Source organism: Bos indicus, chromosome 25, assembly GCF_029378745.1.
Source record: "Bos indicus isolate NIAB-ARS_2022 breed Sahiwal x Tharparkar chromosome 25, NIAB-ARS_B.indTharparkar_mat_pri_1.0, whole genome shotgun sequence".
NCBI lineage: Eukaryota > Metazoa > Chordata > Mammalia > Artiodactyla > Bovidae > Bos > Bos indicus.
In genome coordinates, this window is record NC_091784.1 from 2248254 (window position 1) to 2267693 (window position 19440).

The 19440-nt window shown below is 53.0% G+C and overlaps 1 protein-coding gene across 6 annotated transcripts in view; it reads right to left on the minus strand.

The window, feature by feature from the left end:
• IFT140 (intraflagellar transport 140) overlaps positions 1-19440 on the minus strand; it is a 58260-nt gene that overhangs the window by 34165 nt on the left and 4655 nt on the right. For all 6 annotated transcript variants that reach the window (XM_070779411.1, XM_070779412.1, XM_070779409.1 and 3 more), the window contains exons 4-13: positions 17675-17896; positions 12701-12822; positions 12456-12598; positions 10760-10935; positions 9888-9979; positions 9227-9333; positions 8539-8684; positions 6348-6551; positions 6140-6212; positions 5411-5502 (exon numbers count right to left, since the gene is read on the minus strand). In XM_070779411.1, the coding sequence (XP_070635512.1) occupies positions 5411-5502; positions 6140-6212; positions 6348-6551; positions 8539-8684; positions 9227-9333; positions 9888-9979; positions 10760-10935; positions 12456-12598; positions 12701-12822; positions 17675-17896 (1377 nt within the window). The remainder of the gene's footprint in view (positions 1-5410; positions 5503-6139; positions 6213-6347; positions 6552-8538; positions 8685-9226; positions 9334-9887; positions 9980-10759; positions 10936-12455; positions 12599-12700; positions 12823-17674; positions 17897-19440) is intronic.

Sequence of the window (19440 nt, forward strand, 5' to 3'; positions counted from 1 at the left end):
AGACAAGTCAGCTTCCCCTAGACTTTGATCCTCAATCAGCAAGCTAAATGACCACCTAAAGGCACTATGACAGTTCCAAGACACCAAAAGTCAAAAGACCCAAAGGTGGGTGGTGGCCCAATTGCTGGAAATCTCCACCCCTTCCCCCAAATAGCTGGAAAAATCCTCCCACTCATTAGCTTATGAATTCAGTTCAGTTCAGTCGCTCAGTCGTGTCCAACTCTTTGCGACCCCATGAATCACAGCACGCCAGGCCTCCCCGTCCATCACCAGCTCCCGGAGTTCACTCAGACTCATGTCCATCGAGTCGGTGATGCCATCCAGCCATCTCATCCTCTGTCGTCCCCTTCTTCTCCTGCCCCCAATCCCTCCCAGCATCAGAGTCTTTTCCAACGAGGCAACTCTTCGCATGAGGTGGCCAAAGTACTGGAGTTTCAGCTTTAGCATCATTCCTTCCAAAGAAATCCCAGGGCTGATCTCCTTCAGAATGGACTGGTTGGATCTCCTTGCAGTCCAAGGGACTCTCAAGAGTCTTCTCCAACACCACAGTTCAAAAGCATCAATTCTTCGGCACTCAGCCTTCTTCACAGTCCAACTCTCACATCCATGCATGACCACTGGAAAAACCATAGCCTTGACTAGACGGACCTTTGTTGGCAAAGTAACGTCTCTGCTTTTCAATATGCTGTCTAGGTTGGTCATAACTTTCCTTCCAAGGAGTAAGCACCTTTTAATTTCATGCCTGCAATCAACATCTGCACTGATTTTGGAGCCCCCAAAAATAAAGTCTGACACTGTTTCCACTGTTTCCCCATCTATTTCCCATGAAGTGATGGGACCGGATGCCATGATCTTCGTTTTCTGAATGTTGACCTTTAAGCCAACTTTTTCAGTCTCCACTTTCGCTTTCATCAAGAGGCTTTTTAGTTCCTCTTCACTTTCTGCCATAAGGGTGGTGTCATCTGCATATCTGAGGTTATTGGTATTTCTCCCGGCAATCTTGATTCCAGCTTGTGTTTCTTCCAGTCCAGCGTTTCTCATGATGTACTCTGCATAGAAGTTAAATAAGCAAGGGTGACAATATACAGCCTTGACGTACTCTTTTGCCTATTTGGAACCAGTCTGTTGTTCCATGTCCAGTTCTAACTGTTGCTTCCTGACCTGCATACAGATTTCTCAAGAGGCAGATCAGGTGGTCTGGTATTTCCATCTCTTTCAGAATTTTCCAGTTTACTGTGATCCACACAGTCAAAGGCTTTGACATAGTCAATAAAACAGAAATAGATGTTTTTCTGGAACTCTCTTGCTTTTTCCATGATCCAGTGGATGTTGGCAATTTGATCTCTGGTTCCTCTGCCTTTTCTAAAACCAGCTTGAACATCAGGAAGTTCACGGTTCACGTATTGCTGAAGCCTGGCTTGGAGAATTTTGAGCATTACTTTACTAGCATGTGAGATGAGTGCAATTGTGCGGTAGTTTGAGCATTCTTTGGCATTGCCTTTCTTTGGGATTGGAATGAAAACTGACCCTTTCCAGTCCTGTGGCCACTGCTGAGCTGTCCAAATTTGCTGGCATATTGAGTGCAGCACTTTCACAGCATCATCTTTCAGGATTTGAAAGAGCTCAACTGGAATTCCATCACCTCCACTAGCTTTGTTCGTAGTGATGTTTTTTAAGGCCCACTTGACTTCACATTCCAGGATGTCTGGCTCTAGGTCAGTGATCACACCATCGTGATTATCTGGGTCGTGAAGCTCTTTTTTGTACAGTTCTTCTGTGTATTCTTGCCACCTCTTCTTAATATCTTCTGCTTCTGTTAGGTCCATACCATTTCTGTCCTTTATCAAGCCCATCTTTGCATGAAATGTTCCCTTGGTATCTCTAATTTTCTTGAAGAGATCTCTAGTCTTTCCCATTCTGTTGTTTTCCTCTATTTCTTTGCATTGATCACTGAGGAAGGCTTTCTTATCTCTTCTTGCTATTCTTTGGAATTCTGTATTCAGATGCTTATATCTTTCCTTTTCTCCTTTGCTTTTCGCTTCTCTTCTTTTCACAGCTATTTGTAAGGCCTTCCCAGACAGCCATTTTGCTTTTTTGCATTTCTTTTCCATGGGGATGGTATGATCTCTGTTCATTTCCAAGGCAAACCATTCAATATCACAGTAATCCAAGTCTATGCCCCAACCAGTAATGCTGAAGAAGCTGAAGTCGAATGGTTCTATGAAGACCTACGAGACCTTTTAGAACTAACACCCCAAAAAGATGTCCTTTACATTATAGGGGACTGGAATGCCAAAGTAGGAAGTCAAGAAACACCTGGAGTAACAGGCAAATTTGGCCTTGGAATACAGGCCTTGGCATGAAGCAGGGCAAAGACTAATAGAGTTCTGCCAAGAAAATGCACTGGTCATAGCAAACACCTTCTTCCAACAACACAAGAGAAGACTACACATGGACATCACCAGATGGTCAACACCGAAATCAGATTGATTATATTCTTTGCAGCCAAAGATGGAGAAGCTCTATACAGTCAACAAAAACAAGACCAGGAGCTGACTGTGGCTCAGATCATGAACTCCTTATTACCAAATTCAGACTTAAATTGAAGAAAGTAGGGAAAACCACTAGACCATTCAGGTATGACCTAAATCAAATCCCTTATGATTATACAGTGGAAGTGAGAAACAGATTTAAGGGCCTAGATCTGATAGACAGAGTGCCTGATGAGCTATGGAATGAGGTGCGTGACATTGTACAGCTTATGAATTACCCAGCCCATAAAAGCTAACCACACCATATTTCAAGGCCTCTGCACTTGTCCTCCATGATGGTCCACACTGCTTGTAGAGTGTGTTTCTCTCTGAATAAACCCACTTCTTACCTATTATTTTGTCTCTCACTGAATTTTTTCTGCAATGAGGTATCATGAACCTGAGCTTTATCAGATCCTGAAACTAGGTCTGTGACCTCAGTGGGAAGACTGTGGGTTTTGGCCGGTTTGAGTCCCAGCACGTGGGTTCAAGTCCCAGTCTGAGGTAAATGGTTTCACATTCAACCAATGCCCAGTGAGTTTCTGCTTGGCTTGGCACTGGGCTGGGAGCAGAGTGGCCAGGGGTGGGGTTTCCCACAGAACTTAGTGGGCTCTGCATACCAGGAACAGAGACTCAGAGAGTCTTCATTTATTACAATATTGCTTCTGTTTCATATATATATATTTTTTGGCCATGAGGCAAGTGGGAGCTTAGCTCCTTGACCAGGGTTCAAATCATACCCCCTGCATTGGAAGGCCACGTTTTAACCACTGGACCAACAGGGAAGTCCCTGACATATATTCCTTTCAATAAAAATTTTAAAAGGTTAAACTCTTGTCTATGGTCAGATGCTCCTAAGTTACTGCCATGATTTCTAGCTTGACTTTCACCCCTTCCCAGCATGCTGTTCTCTTTTCCCAGCAGGCCTTTTGTCCCTTCCCAGAATGCCTTTCACCACTTTCCCAGCATGCATTTCACCCCTACCGGCAACCTTTCACCCTTTTCCCAGTAAACTTTTCACCCCTTCCCTGAAGGCCTTTCTGTTTCCTCCCAGTATGACTTTTGCTGCTTTCCCAGCAGGCCTTTTTATTCTTTCCTCATAGGCCTTTCATAATATGCCTTTGGTTCTCTCCTGACACGCCTTTCATTCTCTCCCAGTATGCCTTACGCCCCTTTCCCAGCATGCTTTTCACTCCTTTTCCAGTATGCCTTTTGTTGCCTTCCCAGTGGACTTCTCATTCTGTTCCTGTATGTCTTTCACTCCTTTCCCAACATGCCTTTCATTCTCTCCCAGTATGCCTCTCACTCACCTTCCTAGCATGCCTTTTGCCCCTACCAGCAACATTTCGCCTTTTTCCCAGTGTGCCTTTCGTTTTCTGCCAGCATGCCTTTCACCCCTTCTCAGCAGGCCTTTCCTTCTCTCCTGCATGCCTCCACCTTCTGGCTCTGGAGTTCATCCCTCTAATAACCCAGCTGCTCCCTCATCTGTTGTTGGCAGGGCTCCTCCCTACCTCAGCTTTATGTCCACACCTGATGCCCCTTCACCACTATCAGCGGTCTGCAAGCCCCATCCCTCCGCCTCCCCACCTCCCCTCTGACCTGAACCTGGCCAGGCATCTCTTGAGGCCCAGATCCCTCCCTGCAGTTCCCCCAGGAGGCTCATGGGACTGCGGCCACCTTCCCCACCTGTCAGGTCTCTATTTTAACGTGTCCCCCTGCAATACTCTCCAACCCCCTCCATACTTTACTGTGCTCCTTACCGTCTGACCCTTCTGCTAGAGGCTAGAACTGCAGGGAAGCTCCTTCAGGAGTTACTGAATAGAGAAGGGGAGGTATAAGCCTGTGAGGTATAAGCACAGGACAGACCTTAGGAAAGAACTCAGAGCTGGACACAGTGGTCACACACCGAGAGCCAAACCAGCAGCACAGCAAGTGTCCTCAAATGTGATGCAGAACACTGCTGAACGTGCGGGGTGAATGGTCTCCCCTGAAAGATACACCCACTTGGATGTAAACATGACCTTATTTGGAAAAAGGGTCTTTGAAGATATAACTAAGGCTCTCAAATAGAGATAACTCTAGATTAGGGTGGACCCTAAATCCAGGGACAAGCGTCCTTCTCAGACACAGGGAGAAGGCCATGTAAAGATGGAGGCAGAAACCTGGCTACAGGCTACGGAACGCAAGGAATGCTGGCAATGCCAGCAGCTGGAGGAGGCATAGGACAAACTCTCCCCCAGAGCCTTAGAAGGAGCAGCCTTGCCCACACCTAGATTTTGGACTTCTAGCCTCTTGAACGGTGCTGAGGAAAATAAATATCTATTGTTTTAAGCCATTCAGTTTGTGGTCATTGGTTATGGCCAGTCAGGAAACTAATACTCCGTGTCAGCCCCAGGGATAAAGCAAGTGTGCACAGGATGCGGGCAGGCAGGGGCTCCCCTACTGCACCCCCTGCAGAAGACAGAATGGTGCTAGAGGCTGTGGTCCTGGAGGTACGCGTGGCTCCCACCCTCAGACACATGCAGGAAAAGGTCTAAAGCTGTGGCCAAAACTGACGGCCCCTCAGTCCTCTAGGTGCACATTAAACAGCACACCTTCCTCCCATTTCATAATGCACTCTAGAACCAGCCAGGCAGTCCTTTTCGCTGCAAAGGGCCACTGCCTTACCTCCTGATTTCTGAAGTCACAAGAGCTGTCGATGGGAACAGCTATGTGAGAATCCATTAGATTCACAATCCAACCAGACACCCAGTGAGGGGATCTGATAAGGCTGGGTGAAGTCAATAAGCAGGCTCTGGCTTGATTTAGAGGTGGCGTTTTAAACTCTGCTCTAGTTGTCTTTAACGTCACAGGCCACTCACCGTAGAACAGTCATTTACCTGCCAGGTTCGAACTTGGACTCTGTTTGGCTCCACCGTATAAACGTTTTCTTCATGCATGGCTAACACTGGAGACTCACACAGGAAGGACCCTGAAATGACAGACAGAGGTCATGACACCAGCAGCTAGTCTTGTCAGAGCTCCTTAGAGTTTCGGAAGCATTCTCACACTAAAACTAGAACTCTTTATAGAGTGATTGATGAGAAAGACTGGAATCTAGCACAAAACATCTTCTACAACTAAAGTCATAATGAAGAGCCTCAGGCTATAAAGATGGGGAGAAAAGGCAGAGCTGTAGTATCAAGAATGTTCTCACGTGTGTTCCCTACTGCTCCTTGGCCCCACAACAGCCTTGTGAAAGGTGTGTTTTCTTCATCTTGGTAAGTGAGGCTCCAAGATACAGGGACTGCCCAGGGCCACGGCTGCCAGTGACGGCCTGATGGGGCACCCAGTGCCAGGCACCCACCCTCACCACTCACTGATGCCCTCACCTCCTCCCTCTGGTGAGCAGCTGGTGCTTCCCATAGCGCAGCCTCTGTGACAGCACCACTGTCAAAGCTGCAGCTCATCATACATAGGACTCTGGAGGCCACGAGCTCTAGCCCGGGCACGAGAACGGGTGTGGGGTCTCCCGGTTGCCCAGGACCTGCCCCCTCCCGGCCCCTCAGGAACTAGCACCCCCACCTGCATCAGACACAAGACCCTCCGGGGGCTGAAAAGACTCCCACCTGCACTGCGTAACGTGGCTCCAGACGGCTCAAAGATCACCACCTGTTTTCCATTCCAGACGGCAACAGCATCCTATGAAGAGCCACGGAAGGGAAAAAGCAACCAGTCATCCAGGCCTCACTGTCCCCAGTGACCCTAACAACTGGCCAGGGCTTCTGTCTACATCAGTGACCCTGCCCCCCGCCCACAGATCACCCTGGCAGTGACCTTGGTGGCAAACACTCCGCTGACGTGCATGTCTGTGCGCAGGCTGTGGGTCACCCCCGTGGACAGGAAGGACACGTTGAGGAGGCTTGGGGAGACCTGCACGGCGGCCACCTGCTGGTGGAAGTGGGATGACATGGCCTGTTCATGGAGGATGAGCACGGAGCTGATGCTGTTCACGGCCAGGAGGCTCTTCCTGGAGCCCCACTTGGTTTCCACGAGGAGAGACACCACCGAGGTATGAACAGAAAGGAGACGTGCAGTCAGGGCAACGTCACAGGTATGAAGATTCATAAACAGCCTCCAAGCACTGCTTCTTCTCATTATTTAAAGTGAAGTGAAAGTTGCTCAGTCGTGTCCGACTCTTTGCGACCCCATGGCATTCTCTAGGCCAGAATACTGGAGTGGGTAGCCTTTCCCTTCTCCAGCAGATATTCCCAACCCAGGAATCGAAACAGGGTCTCCTGCATTGCAGGCGGGTTCTTTACCAACTGAGCTATCAGGGACGCCCTCTTGTTTAAAAACATGACTTTAAAAATTTATAAGTGTAAAATGTGTAATTTGCAGAAAAGCTTAAAAATACTGGATCTCAACACCCAGAGTTGAGATCCAGCATGTAAACTTATGTGCTGGTTCTAGTTTGTGTCTGTTCTGACTGGCTGAGCATCTTCTAGAGCTTAGTTTACCGATGCAAACTTAGGGGCATCTGTGTTTTATAAACGGAAAGAGAGTTTACACCCTATCAGTGAACTACCTGGCTTCCCAGGTAGCTCAGTGGTAAAGAATCTGCCTGCCAAAGCAGGAGATGCAGGAGACACAGGTTCAATCCCTGGGTTGAGAAGATCCCCTGGAGTAGGAAATGGCAAGCCACTCCAGTATTATTGCCTGGAGAACCCCCATGGACAGAGGAGCCTGGTGGGCTACAATCCATGGGTTGCAAAGAGTCAGATATGACTGAGTGGCTAACAGTGGAGGATCTAAAAGAAATTCCTAGAATTGCTCTAAAGTGAAAGTGAAGTCGCTCAGTCATGTCCGACTCTTTGTGACCCCATGGGCTGTAGCCTACCAGGCTCCTCCGTCCATGGGATTTTCCAGCCAAGAATACTGGGGTGGGTTGCCATTTCCTCCTCCAAAATTGCTCTAAGACATCCCTAAACTATTTACCATATAAGTTTCATTTCTTGATTAGATTATTTAAACTTCATCTTAAAAAGTTCAGGGAGTTCCCTGGGGGTCCAGTGGGCAGGACACTACCCTCCCCTAGTCAGGGAGCTAAGATGTTGTGTGCTGCACGCCCATATCACACAGAGCAGAGCTGACAGGCCAGGCCCAGGATGGCAGGCGAGGAGCCCTGAGGACACAGCAGGCGTAACTGGTGAAAACTGTGAGAACACAACTGCCCATTTTTCTCGGAATCGGGCACAAAGTTAAATGGAGAAAGAAGGACTGAAGAAAATCTACTGAGTTTAGAGAGAAGAGCAGAGTCTGCGGCAGGTGAGCCTGGCGGGCAGGTTTGGCCAAAAGGCCCAGGGAGGGACGGCCGCCAGCGTCTCTCACCGCTCAGCTCCGCACACAGGCCAGTTCCAGGTGGGTGTGCGGGGAGGCTCTGCCTTTGGGGTGGAGCCTGACCACACAGACTAGGCCTTCGCCCTAGCTTGCTTCTCACGGGGAGGCAGTCCCAGACAGAGGCTCTGGTGCCCAAAGCCGCTCTCCCCACAGGCAGGCTCTGGAGCAGCAAGCTCCCAACACAAGCAGCTCTATCTAAAACAGAGCATGGGCAAGACAGCAGTGCCCGGAGAGCGGCGGAGGTATGGAGCATCGGGAGGTGGCTGGGGCAGGCGCTCCCCGAGGCCCAGCCGTGAGGACTCGGCACTTTCACTGCCAGGGCCGGGCTTCAGCCCCTGGTCGGGGAGATAAGATCTCACAAGCCGAGGGGCACGGCCAAAAAAACATAAGTGAGAAAACAAAACAGAGGATGGTAGAGACAAAAGGACAGGTAAATCGGTAAAATAGATAAATATAGACTACCGCAGACCCACGACCGCTTATATAATTTCTGACCCAACAGGCCTTTATATTTTATTGTTGCTATTTTTTAATCTTAAGTTGAACAACTGACAAAAATAGGCTCAGAGCCAATTACTGCCTCCACCTGTGCAAAAAGCGAGGGCCCCCAGCACCCCACCGGCTGTACCTTTATCTGCATGATGTTTCCTTCCAGCTCAGTGGGGGCCTGAAGGGTCCACTTGTCTTTGCCCTCCGCCCCGCGGCCGTTCGGGAGGCCCGGCGCTTTTCTCCACATGGCTACTCGCCCCTTGTCGGTACCTGCTGCCAGGAGACCTACAGGTAAAAAGAGAGCTCACCTTAGCTGAGCCGGAAAGGGATAAAGTGGCAGCAGGCGCCCTCTGACCACCCTCTCAGACGCATCAGCCCGCCCAGTAACTCTGCAGCCACTTACCCAGCTGATCCCCTTTGTAGGAGCTCACTGCCGTAGCGATAGTATGTGTACGCGTGCGTGAGGCGCGTGTGTGTGCGTGTGAGGAGCCACACAGGACTTGGCACTTAGTGGGCACAGAGGTGCTGCTCCCATGCATCTCCTATTCCACTGTGTGTGCGCGCATGGGTGCACACGTGTGTGTACACATACACACATCCATGCACATATATATTAATATACACACACATATAATGTTCGTCACGCTGACTCTCTACTGAGGGTTCAGGAGGAACAGACACCCATTCCCGCAGCCGGATGGTCATATTCCTGACCATCTCCTGGGCCACCATACGGGACAAACACAGCGCCCGCCTCTCTCTTGCTCTGGGCTGACCATCCTCGAGTGGCTGGTTCCGAGAACAGCCCCTGACGCCAGAAGTCTCACCTTTAACTTTACAGTAAGAAACGCAATTTATATTCTCTCCTTTTTCAAAACCAAACTTCTCCTCTGGACTCAGGACGTAGTTCTCCCCTCGTTCTAAATCCCAGAATCTACAAGGCAAGCAGGAAAGCCCATGAGGGGCCTGCGTTAGTGTGTTTCCCTCAGCTCCAAGGGTCTTGTTCAACTCGCAGATTAAACATTAAATACCAGGAAAAAGACACAGCCCTTCAGACTCTACAAAAAAAAAGTTTCTCATCATCATGTTGTCCGTTAGGCCTTGCTCATGACCAGAGGGAGATGCTGCCAATGCAGAGGGCCCCTGTGGGACACCAGGTCAGGAGGAGAGCACAGGAGCCCCGAGCACCTGAGCCCAGGAGACCCCTGCGTCACGTGGACTCAAAGCAATGGCCCAAGAGGCCATGACATGGGTTTCCACGTACACAGGGGGCAGGGTCAGAAAGGCAGGGGACAGCAGGACTCCGTGGGGCGGGCGCTGGGGCTCTGCCTGTCTGTTCGTCCACCTCGGGGCCGGTTACAGACAGTGGTGACGATCGGCCATCATTCGTGTGCTGGCCTCTGTGCACGTTAGGCTCCAGTACGGAGCCGACTCACGAGAGTGCTGGGAACAGATTTCTCCCTCCAACCCCGCAGGGTTGGCTCTCACCTGAGCGCCGCCTCTCCGATGGCGGTCACGAGCAGGCTGCCGTCGATCAGCGTGATGTCTGCCCGGTGGCCCGTCTTCCCGCTCAGCTTCACCTGCACGACAACAGCCACCTGAGAGGAGGGTGCCGCCTGTGTGGAGGCTGTGTCGCTGCTGACGGGCTGGACTCTGCTGGCAGCAACTCCGGGGAGAGTGCCCACGCAAAGGAAGTGCGGGCGGCCCCAGCTTTTCAGGCCAGAGCAGTTAATGGAGCCCCTCATGGGGGAGGCGCCCTCACACCCACGCACAGAACCAGCGAGGGGCCAAGGGGGGATTTGAACCCAGGTCCATGGACTCAGTGACCACATTTCAGCTGCTGTGCAGACACAGGTGCACGAGGGCCCCGAACACACTGACTTTCTGTGTCTACCAGACCACCTCCAGGGAGGTTCGGGGTCCCTGAGAACCTGGAATCTGCGGGTGGAACCGAGAGACCGCAGAAGGGCAGCAAGCGGTCCTCAGGGAGCGGTGCGTGCTGCCTGACCACACCCCAGGCTCCGGGCGTCCTCCTGCGAGCAAGCCCCCAGGTCAGGGGCGAGGCGCCCACAGGGATGGTGGGGCGTTCAGAGTTGCAACCGTCACACGTGTGGACCAGCCGTGGTGGAAACACTGGTGACAACCCCCAAGGTCTGCACGTGACCAGGCATCCCTACCACACCCCCTGCCTCCCGAGGCTCGGGCGGCCCCTTCCCCTGACATCTCCCCAGCCTGTGACTGCGATGGTCCACAGCAAATAAGGCACCAAAGCTCTGGTGACCCTGCAACGTGGACTCTTCAACCAAGACGAGGTGAGGGTGAGGCAGGCCAGAGGGCGGCCCTGGGGTGGCCCCACGCACCTTCATCACCTCCTCGGCCGTGCCCTCGGGCGTCACCGTGAACAGGCAGAGCAGCAGGCTGTCCGTCACCGCCACCAGCGCCCCCCTCTGCTCCAGGTAGAACAGTGTCTGGATGGAGCTGTCTGTGGATGCCACCTGGGCCGTCCTGCCTTTCTCGTCCACGTGGTGCACGGTCCCTGTGAAAGAGCCTTGTGTCCATGGAAGCTGGACGCTCCCGCGGCCATTCTACCTGCTTACGGACACTTTCAACATAAGCATCTTCATCACAATCATTTACAAATAGACCATTTTAAAAACCACTGGCAGACTTGCCCAGAGGTCCAGTGGCCAAGTCTCCATGCTCCCAAAGCAGGGGCCCTGGGTTCAATAGCTAGTTAGGGAACTAGATCCCACATGCTGCAACTAAAGACCCAAGGCAATAAAATAAAATAAAATAATTAAAAAACAAAACAACACTGGCCCGTAACCGCTACACCTGCCGTCTCGTGCATTAGTCCAGCCGGACTCCTGCCCCTGCCGTCCCCTCCACCACTGTCCAGCACTCAGTGACCGCCCTCCTGATGTGCAGCCTCTGTGCTCCGGTCATGTCTGTCCCCAGAGCCTGAACCACGACCTTCCCTGGGGCCTCGACCCAGGTCCTCCATCCCAGGTCCCGGGTATCACAGCCTGCCCCCTCTTCCCCTCCCAGGCCCCTCCCAGTCTGGATCCCTCGCCTTGGCCCCTAGCTGCCTCCCGGTTCTGTTTTCAGGTGAGCTCTCGGGTGGGTTCATTCTGCGGCTCTCAAGAGCCCCTCACCCTCGGGGCCCCCATCTCACTCCCAGAAACAAGCACCTGCTCCGCAGACACGTGCGGTGGGCTGGGTGTGCACTTTCACGTGAGCTCTGCCTGTGGGGAGCAGGAGGCAGGGACTACTGTGTCCCCAGGGCCGTGCCCAGGAGCTGAGGCACAGGGACTGTGGTGCCCGGAGACACAGAGCCTGGCCCGCAGCACCCAGCACCAGCATTGCCCTCTGCCCTCAGGGCAGCACCCTGGTCCCTCCAGCTGCCCTCCTGCGGCTCCACCCCTCACCCCGACATGCCAGTGTCTCTATCTTTAAGATGACCAGCACCCGGCCCCTGCCCGCGGTCACCCGTCACAGTCAAGCTGCCTGGCCATGCGCATCCCAGACCCCATCACCCCGCGCAGCCCCACCTCCTGGACCCCTTTCCTTCAGCGGACGCAACCCATGAATGTCCCAAGAGGATAAGACCCTCATGCTGCGTCTGCCGCTGCCTCCTGCCTCCTGGCGCACCGAGGAGGAGCCATGTTACAGCTGACACCACGGCCTGGCCCCCAGGGCTGCCACCGGGGGCTGCGGCCGGCAGAGCCCATCCAGCACCCCGGTCACGGCCCCAGAGCTGAGTCTGGACGTGGGCATGGAGACCACGTGGGTGCCCCGGCAGTGACTCGTCTGGGCCCGCGAACCGGACAGCTTCCTCCTAAAAAACTTTCCAACACAAATAAAAGCTGTTTGTCTCCACTGGCGCCAAGGGAAGCCACCCTTTGGGCCCAGGATAACCCTGGCATGGGAGGGCCAAGGCATCCGTCCAGGAGGGGCGCACGGCCTGCAGCTTTATACAGACACTCCGTCTGCTCGTTGGTGACCGCCAAATGCCCCGAGATGCTGTGGTGTCCCTGACCCCAGCGCGCGTCTCACCGTCTGTCAGGCTGACAAAGAACGAGAGGCCCTCCTGAGACCCCATCTTCAGGATGCTCCTGAAGCCGCTCTTCTTCCAGTTAAACATGTCCAGGGCCTTCTCGTCCCCGCTCACTGCCGCCCTGGCCAGCTGAACCAGGTCCCTGAAAGCAGACGGGATGGGGAGCTCCTCGTGGCCCCTGGGGTGCAGGCGGGGTGACCACAGACGAGAACCCCACTGCCACCCCCTCCCACGGGGTACTCACTCGCCAGGCGGGGGCAGCAGGAAGATGCAGTGGGTGAGGGGCTGCCCGTACTCGTGCCGCAGTAGCGGCATCCCCTGCACGCGGCCCCGCTGGTCCAGCCTCCAGAGGAGCAGGACGCCAAGCTGTAAACCCAAGGTCACATCCTCAGCGCGCGGAGGTGACACCACGCCCTGGAGCGTGGACTCACTCCCTCTCCAATTTCAAAACTACAGCAGGCACTGTAAAAAATCCAACAATCCACGGGCTCCGCGAGGAGCCAGAACCTTCTTTGTGCCCTCTCCTGCCTTCAGTCCCTAAAGATCACAAGCATCACGTGTTCAGTTTCAAAAAACAAACCTTTGAGGACAGACTCAGATTGAAGGGAAGGTGGCAAAGGCAGTTGGGAGAAGCCCCAGCCCAGCCCCAGTTGCTCCGGTCACCAGGGGACATGCCACTAACTCCAGCTGGGGCTTCACGCCGTCTCCTCAGCGCCTCCTCCGGGACCTCATCCTCACACACGTGGTGGCTGCACCTCCTCGGGCTCCTGCTTCAGAGGCCTGCCCGGTGTGAGGAGGACCAGCCCGGGGTTCCAGAATGTGCCCCCCGGCGGGATATGTCTGATGCTTTTCTCCTTGTTGACGGAGTGGCAGGTTTGAGAGGGACATCGAAGGGAAAGTGCTGTTGTTGGCATCTCTGATCGGGGTCATGCCCTCGATGTGGCCTCCCTCACTGGGCGCTCCTCCTCCTGCCATCCCGTCCAGCTTTGAAGGAACTCGCTGGGTGCGGCCCACACGTAGGAGGAGAGTGACGTCTCACCTCTAGGTCATCTGGAGATGTGTCCCAGCTCTCCGGCATTTACTGGTTTATTAAGTCATAGATTTTCATCATCTGGACCCACGGATGTCTAGTTTCTGCTCACGGTTATAGCTCAGTATTGCTTGGTGTAGACACTCCAGCTCCGGCCGTTGGGCGCTCTTCTCTCTGCCTCCACTGTCCCTTTCACACGGCCGTCGCCATGGGTGTGTGAGCCCCTCCTCGCGTCCTGGCTGACAGATCCTCTGGGCTCACGGTCCTGCCCCAGTCCAGGACCAGCTGCTTCTCCAAGGAGCCCTTGTTCCTTTTATTGGAAGAAACCAACCAAGATCTGGATGCCAGGTGTACTGTACATTCAACATCAAAGTCTCAGATTAACGGTTCAGACAAGCGCTGGAAAAGTTCAAGTTGGGAGAGACTATTTGGCCTGGGAGCAGTAGTCTGCGAGGGCGTCTGGCTGTGGATGAGCCTGGCTGTGTGAAATGGTACCGTTTCCATCACAGCAGAGCCCAAGCTGTCCTGAAGGCGCGTTTCCCGCTCAGGTCAGCGGGCATTTTAGCAGACAGTGAGGTCATCTTCTCTCCCTTCATTCAAGTCGCTTTCATTCCAAACTAGATATATCAGGGGGATATATTTGGGGGATATATATATATATATATATATATATCCCCCAAATTGGATAATATCACTTAATTGTATATGAAAAGAGGATTTTCAAATAACTGGGCCTTACAAAGCAACCTGCACAATGAACCTCTAAGAAAAGCACGTTAAGAGTGGACATAGTATGTAACCTGAGTGTACATATAATCTAAATCACGTATTATTAGACTGATTCTTCTACTTTAAAAAAGATATTCACTTCTGGCTGTGCTGGGTCTCAGTTGTTGAGCGCAGACTGTCTTTAGTTGCGGCGAGAGGGGCTACTCTCTAGCTGCAGTGGGTGGGCTTCTCCTTGCGGTAGCTTGTCTTACCGCAGAGCACAGGCTCTAGGGCCCAGGGGCTTCAGGAGCTACGGCTCCTGGGCTCGAGACCACAGGCTCAGTGGTCGTGGTGCACGGGCTTTGCTGCCCCACACATGCCACATCTTCCCAGACTAGCGATCAAATCCAAGTCCCCCACATTGCAAGGCAGATTCTTCGCCGTTGGACCACCAGGGAAGGCCAAACAGATTCTTCTTGACTTTGCCAGCTTTATAAAGACAAGAATAAAAGCACTCTTGGTTTCTTTGTGTTTAGAAATTACTTTTAAAATACCCTGTGAGTGCAGCCGGCTAGCACTTTTTTCTTTTCTGGCGGTGCTGTGTGGGTCATGGGATCCTAGTTCCCGACCAGGGATGGAACCCAGGCCCTGGCAGTAGAGTGCTGAGCCCTGACCACTGGACCGCCGGGGAATTCCTGCCCAGCACTTAGTTTTTAACACAGTAAGTCACTGTTTTACCGGCACACGTGACGACCCCTTGGGCTCCTGAGCAGCCATGCACACTCTGCACGTCCAGGCCCCGACAGCTGCTCCGGGGATGCGTCTGGAGCCCGGGCCCTAGAGCGGTGGGCTCGGCTCAGAGGCCTGCGGACCCCTATTCGGACACGAGGACAGAGGCACCACGGCGGGTGGGGGGAGGCCACGGGAGGTCCTCTCGTGTCTCTGGGAACCAGGCAGAGACGACTGCCAAGCGGAAGACAACACAGCAGATGCTCCTGGGCCCCCCACCACTCCTGAGGGCTGCTCTCTGGGTGCAGAGCAGCTGCCATTCACCCCAGTTGCTACACTCAGACCTTCTTCTCAGCTCCCGCCCTCCAGCTTGGCTCCCGCCCCTGGAGACGTGGGACACTTCAAGGCTTCCAGACTGTGCTTTCTTGATGCATCTGGTGAATCTCAGGGTGACCAAACCAGGCCTCTGGTGGAAGAGTGGAAAAGACCCTCAGCCAAGCCTGGGGAGCTGGCATCTCAGGGGTTGCTACTCTCAGCGTGTCTGTTCGTTAGTACGTCTTTTCCTGTTGGAGTCCAGTATCAAATTGGGACATGATTGCAGATTTTCTGAGAGAAGGACCAGGTATTTTTGTTCTGAAATCCTCTGACTCCAGAACTCGGTCAGCGGTGACCGGGGCTCCAGGTCACGCTCGAGTCATTCGCTATGTCAGTTGTTTCTCCTTTCTTCAAGATGCAAATGGTGATGTTCAAGGACCCTGACTCCTTTTATCCCCATGGGGGATCTTCAGAGCAGGGAGATGAGGAAGGGGTAGGAGCCCACAGGAGAAGGAGCCTGGGGTGGGGCAACGTCACCAGGTGTGAATCAAACAGAAAAACAAGAAATGTCTGGAAAAAAGGAATAAGTAGAATAGGGAAGAGGCAGTATGAGTAGAAATTAAGTATAAATGGCTTTCTAGGTAACATTTACCCTCAGGAGGAAGAGAAACGCACACAAACTGGGACACAACCGAGACAGCACTTCTCCAAGATCTTGAGCTTGGTCACGACACACGCGTGGGTTGGTGTGAGCCGGTCAAGCCCCGCGGAGGGAGCTCTGGGCACACCGATCAAACCACAAGGGCACGCCCTGGGTCCCACCTCCCTCCAGGACTTTCTCTAAAGGTTCACACATGAGAAAGGACAAAAGCATGAGGCCAGCTGTCGTGTCACCGTCCAGCGAAGAACTGAAGACTGCTTCCCACAGAGGCTGTGAAGGCAAATAATAACAGGTTCGTGGCACAAAGGGCAGGTCTAAAGAGAGTGAGGAGGCTTGCTGTGCGCTGCCGTGGAGAGTGGAAGACACGGCTTCTGATGAAAAGCCTGAAACATCACAGTGTGTGATGGGTGCTGCCCCTCACGTGACAAGGATCCAGGAAAACAGGGAGGGGACTGTGTCCCCGTGTGAAGGCACTCACAGTGGTCAGGAGACAGCCACACGGACCTGAACCAAGGGACTCGCTACACAGTTACGAGCTGGACCCCTCAAAATGTCGATGTCATCAAAGACCAAACGAGAGAGAGAGAGACGAAAGAAGAGAGCAGGGATGGAAGGAGACAAAAGTTACACTCCCAGTGCTACGATGGGAGGAGACAAAAGAGGAACGGCAGCAGAGGCAGAGAGCGCGCGGCAGCCCCAGGTGAGGACGGGCTACCAGGACGGCAGGAGGAGCGCCACACCGACCGCGGCGGGGAGCGCGCGGGCCTTGCCCTCCTGTGCGACAGCACACGTGGTTACGCGCCGAGGACACGGATGCCAACGCATCGAGGGGTGAAGTGTGACATCTGTGACAAACTCCCCAATGCGCAGGGGGAGTACAGACACCCAGAGAGCTAATGTGTCGAAATGTTAACAGCTACTGAACTCACAGCAAGGGCACAAGGGTATTCCTTGTGCTGCTCCTTCCTCTAACGTTTATGATTTTTCAAAGCTGGAAGCTGGGGAGAGAATGCACTGCATGCTCCTGTGTGTTCCCATGGGAACCCAGAGAGACATGAAGGAGCCGCAGGTGCCGGGGGCAGGGTGGGGTGATGAGGAGAGTGTTCTCAGCATGTACCTTTTAGCATTGTTTGAGTTCTGAAACATGCAAACGTATTACCTTGAAAGTGTAAGAGAAATAAACACACCGTACACTTTCTACTGTCCCTTTTGAATCAAAAGGTCTAGAGCAGGCCTCTCAGCCCAGGCCCTGCGGACGTCTCTGGCTGGTGACTCTCTGCGGTGGGGTCTGCCCTGAGCGCTGGTGGATCCTGAGCAGTAACTCTGGCCTCCACCCACCGGATGCCAGCAGAAAGCACCCTCTCCCTTACAATGAGGAACGACCTCTCCAGTGTCCCCTGGGGGCACGTCCACATGCTTAGGAGGCCCCAGGCCAGATGATGGGGACCAGGGACTCCTGGGCAACAAAGCGATATGCTCAGAGGGCACACTGGGGTTTGGGGTACCTGAGGCACCGCACCATCCGTGTGAATGTGGGTATCTAGAGATGTTCCTCTACAAAATTACACACTTCTGCCACAGAGTGAGAAGGTAGAATAAAGCTTTCAAATCTTGCTCCCAACATAAAACACAGCCTGCCGTTACAGCTGACAAGGTCAGCGGAGCCCGGCAACCACGCGTCGCTAATAACCTGGTCCCTGAGAGCCTCCCGCATCCCTGAGAGCACAGATAGGGCAAGGCTGAGACCCCGAGCGGGCCGCCGCGCGTCTGCTCACCCTGTCCCCCGACACTAGGCAGTTCCCGTTGGGGCTCCAGGCGAGGATGGCAATGTCGGCTGTGTGCGTGGCGGGGACTGCATGCTGCTCCTTGTCCTGCTTGTTAAACATGACCACTTCTCCAGACTCCCAGCCAATAGCCAGGATCAGCCGCGTTGGGTGCCAGCACAGGCAGGTGACCCGGAACGACCTCTCGACATGCATGTCTGGCACGCGCTCGCCCTGCGACACACAAGGTAAAGCCCTTATTACAGGGAATGGCGGCGACTAAGCATTTCTGCCTCATCAGTGGAATGATATCAGGTAGAGGATATAACAAGCTGCTTATTAAGGAAACAGTCTATTTATTTAATTGTCATAGAAACACCCATATTGCCTCAGCTGAACTATGACAGCACAAGGCAAACATTTAACCGACCCCACAAACCAGCTTACCAATAAAACTTTATTTACAAAAGCAAGTGCTGGGCCAGCAGGTGAAGTGTGTTGACCTAAGGTTCTCAAAGTGTGGCTAGGTGACCCTAAGAACCTTTTTGAGGTCTGCAAAGCCAAAGTCATTTTCAGAATGATACTAGGACGTGGTTTGCCTTGTTAACTCTCGTTCTCTCACAAGTGAACAGTGGAGTTTTCCGGAAGCTTTGAGATATATGACAATGTCATTGCTCTAAGAGTTAGTAAGATATGTGCTCTTGTATTCTCATGTTTTCTAGAATTTTCAAAGGCAGCAGGTTAAAAGTATAAACGTGTGTGTTTTCAGAGATTAACTCAGTTTTGTTTCTCAGCACTTCTACTGGGCTCTTCCCACCAATCTCCAGTTATACCTGCTGTATCTGTGACCTTCTTATCATCGAATAAATCATAATTTTGAAATCCTACAGTTTTCCTTCTGCCAATTAGAAACACATGAAGTTTTGTAATAGTGTGCTTTAAATTTTCTGAATTTTGAAGTTTTATCTATGGAATTCCTTGGTGGTCCAGTGGGACTGGTGGGCTGGACCGCAGGCCTGTGAGTTGTCCCCCAAGAGATGGTAACGTAGCCTCAGGAGGAGGAAGGGATGGAGGGAGAGGAGGCCAGTCGGGGATGGGGGAGGCTGGACGCAGCAGGCTGGGTGAGGAAGCCCCTTGGGTGTGCTCTCCGGAGGACATCACAGGAGGGTGCCATGTGTGGGGAGGGGATAGCAGGTGCGGACCCAAAGCATGAGAGGTAGATTTCCGGGGAGGGTGGGACAGGGGGCGGGAAAGGAAATCCATTTTCCTTGGTGAAGTAGGAGTTTCTAGAAAGTTCCTGTTATGGAGTTGTGTGGCCCCCAAAGATATGCTGGTTCCTAAACCCCTGGTTCTTGTGACATGACCTATGAAACCAGGGTCTTTGCAGATGACCAAGCTCAGACGAGGTCATTAGAGTGGGCCCTGGTCCAGTATGACTGGTATCCTTACATGAGGAGGAAAGAGAGCCCACCACAGCTAGGGGGCACTGAAGACTGCAGGCTGCACCAAAGTAAATGTGCAGCAGGGTACACACCCTCCATTCGAGCCTTCAGAGGGCAGGGCCCTGCCAGCCCCGGGCTGGGGGTTTCTGGCCCCATAACTATGAGAGGATAAACTTCTGTTATTTTAAGGCATCCAATCCGTGGTAATTTGTTATGGCTGCTCCAGGAAACGAACAGTTTCGAAGGCTGGTGTGACCCAACAAGGCTGGCGAGGTGGGGACAGACAGCCCTGGTGGTGACTGTGAACTGACGGTGGATTCTGTCTCAAGCATCCCT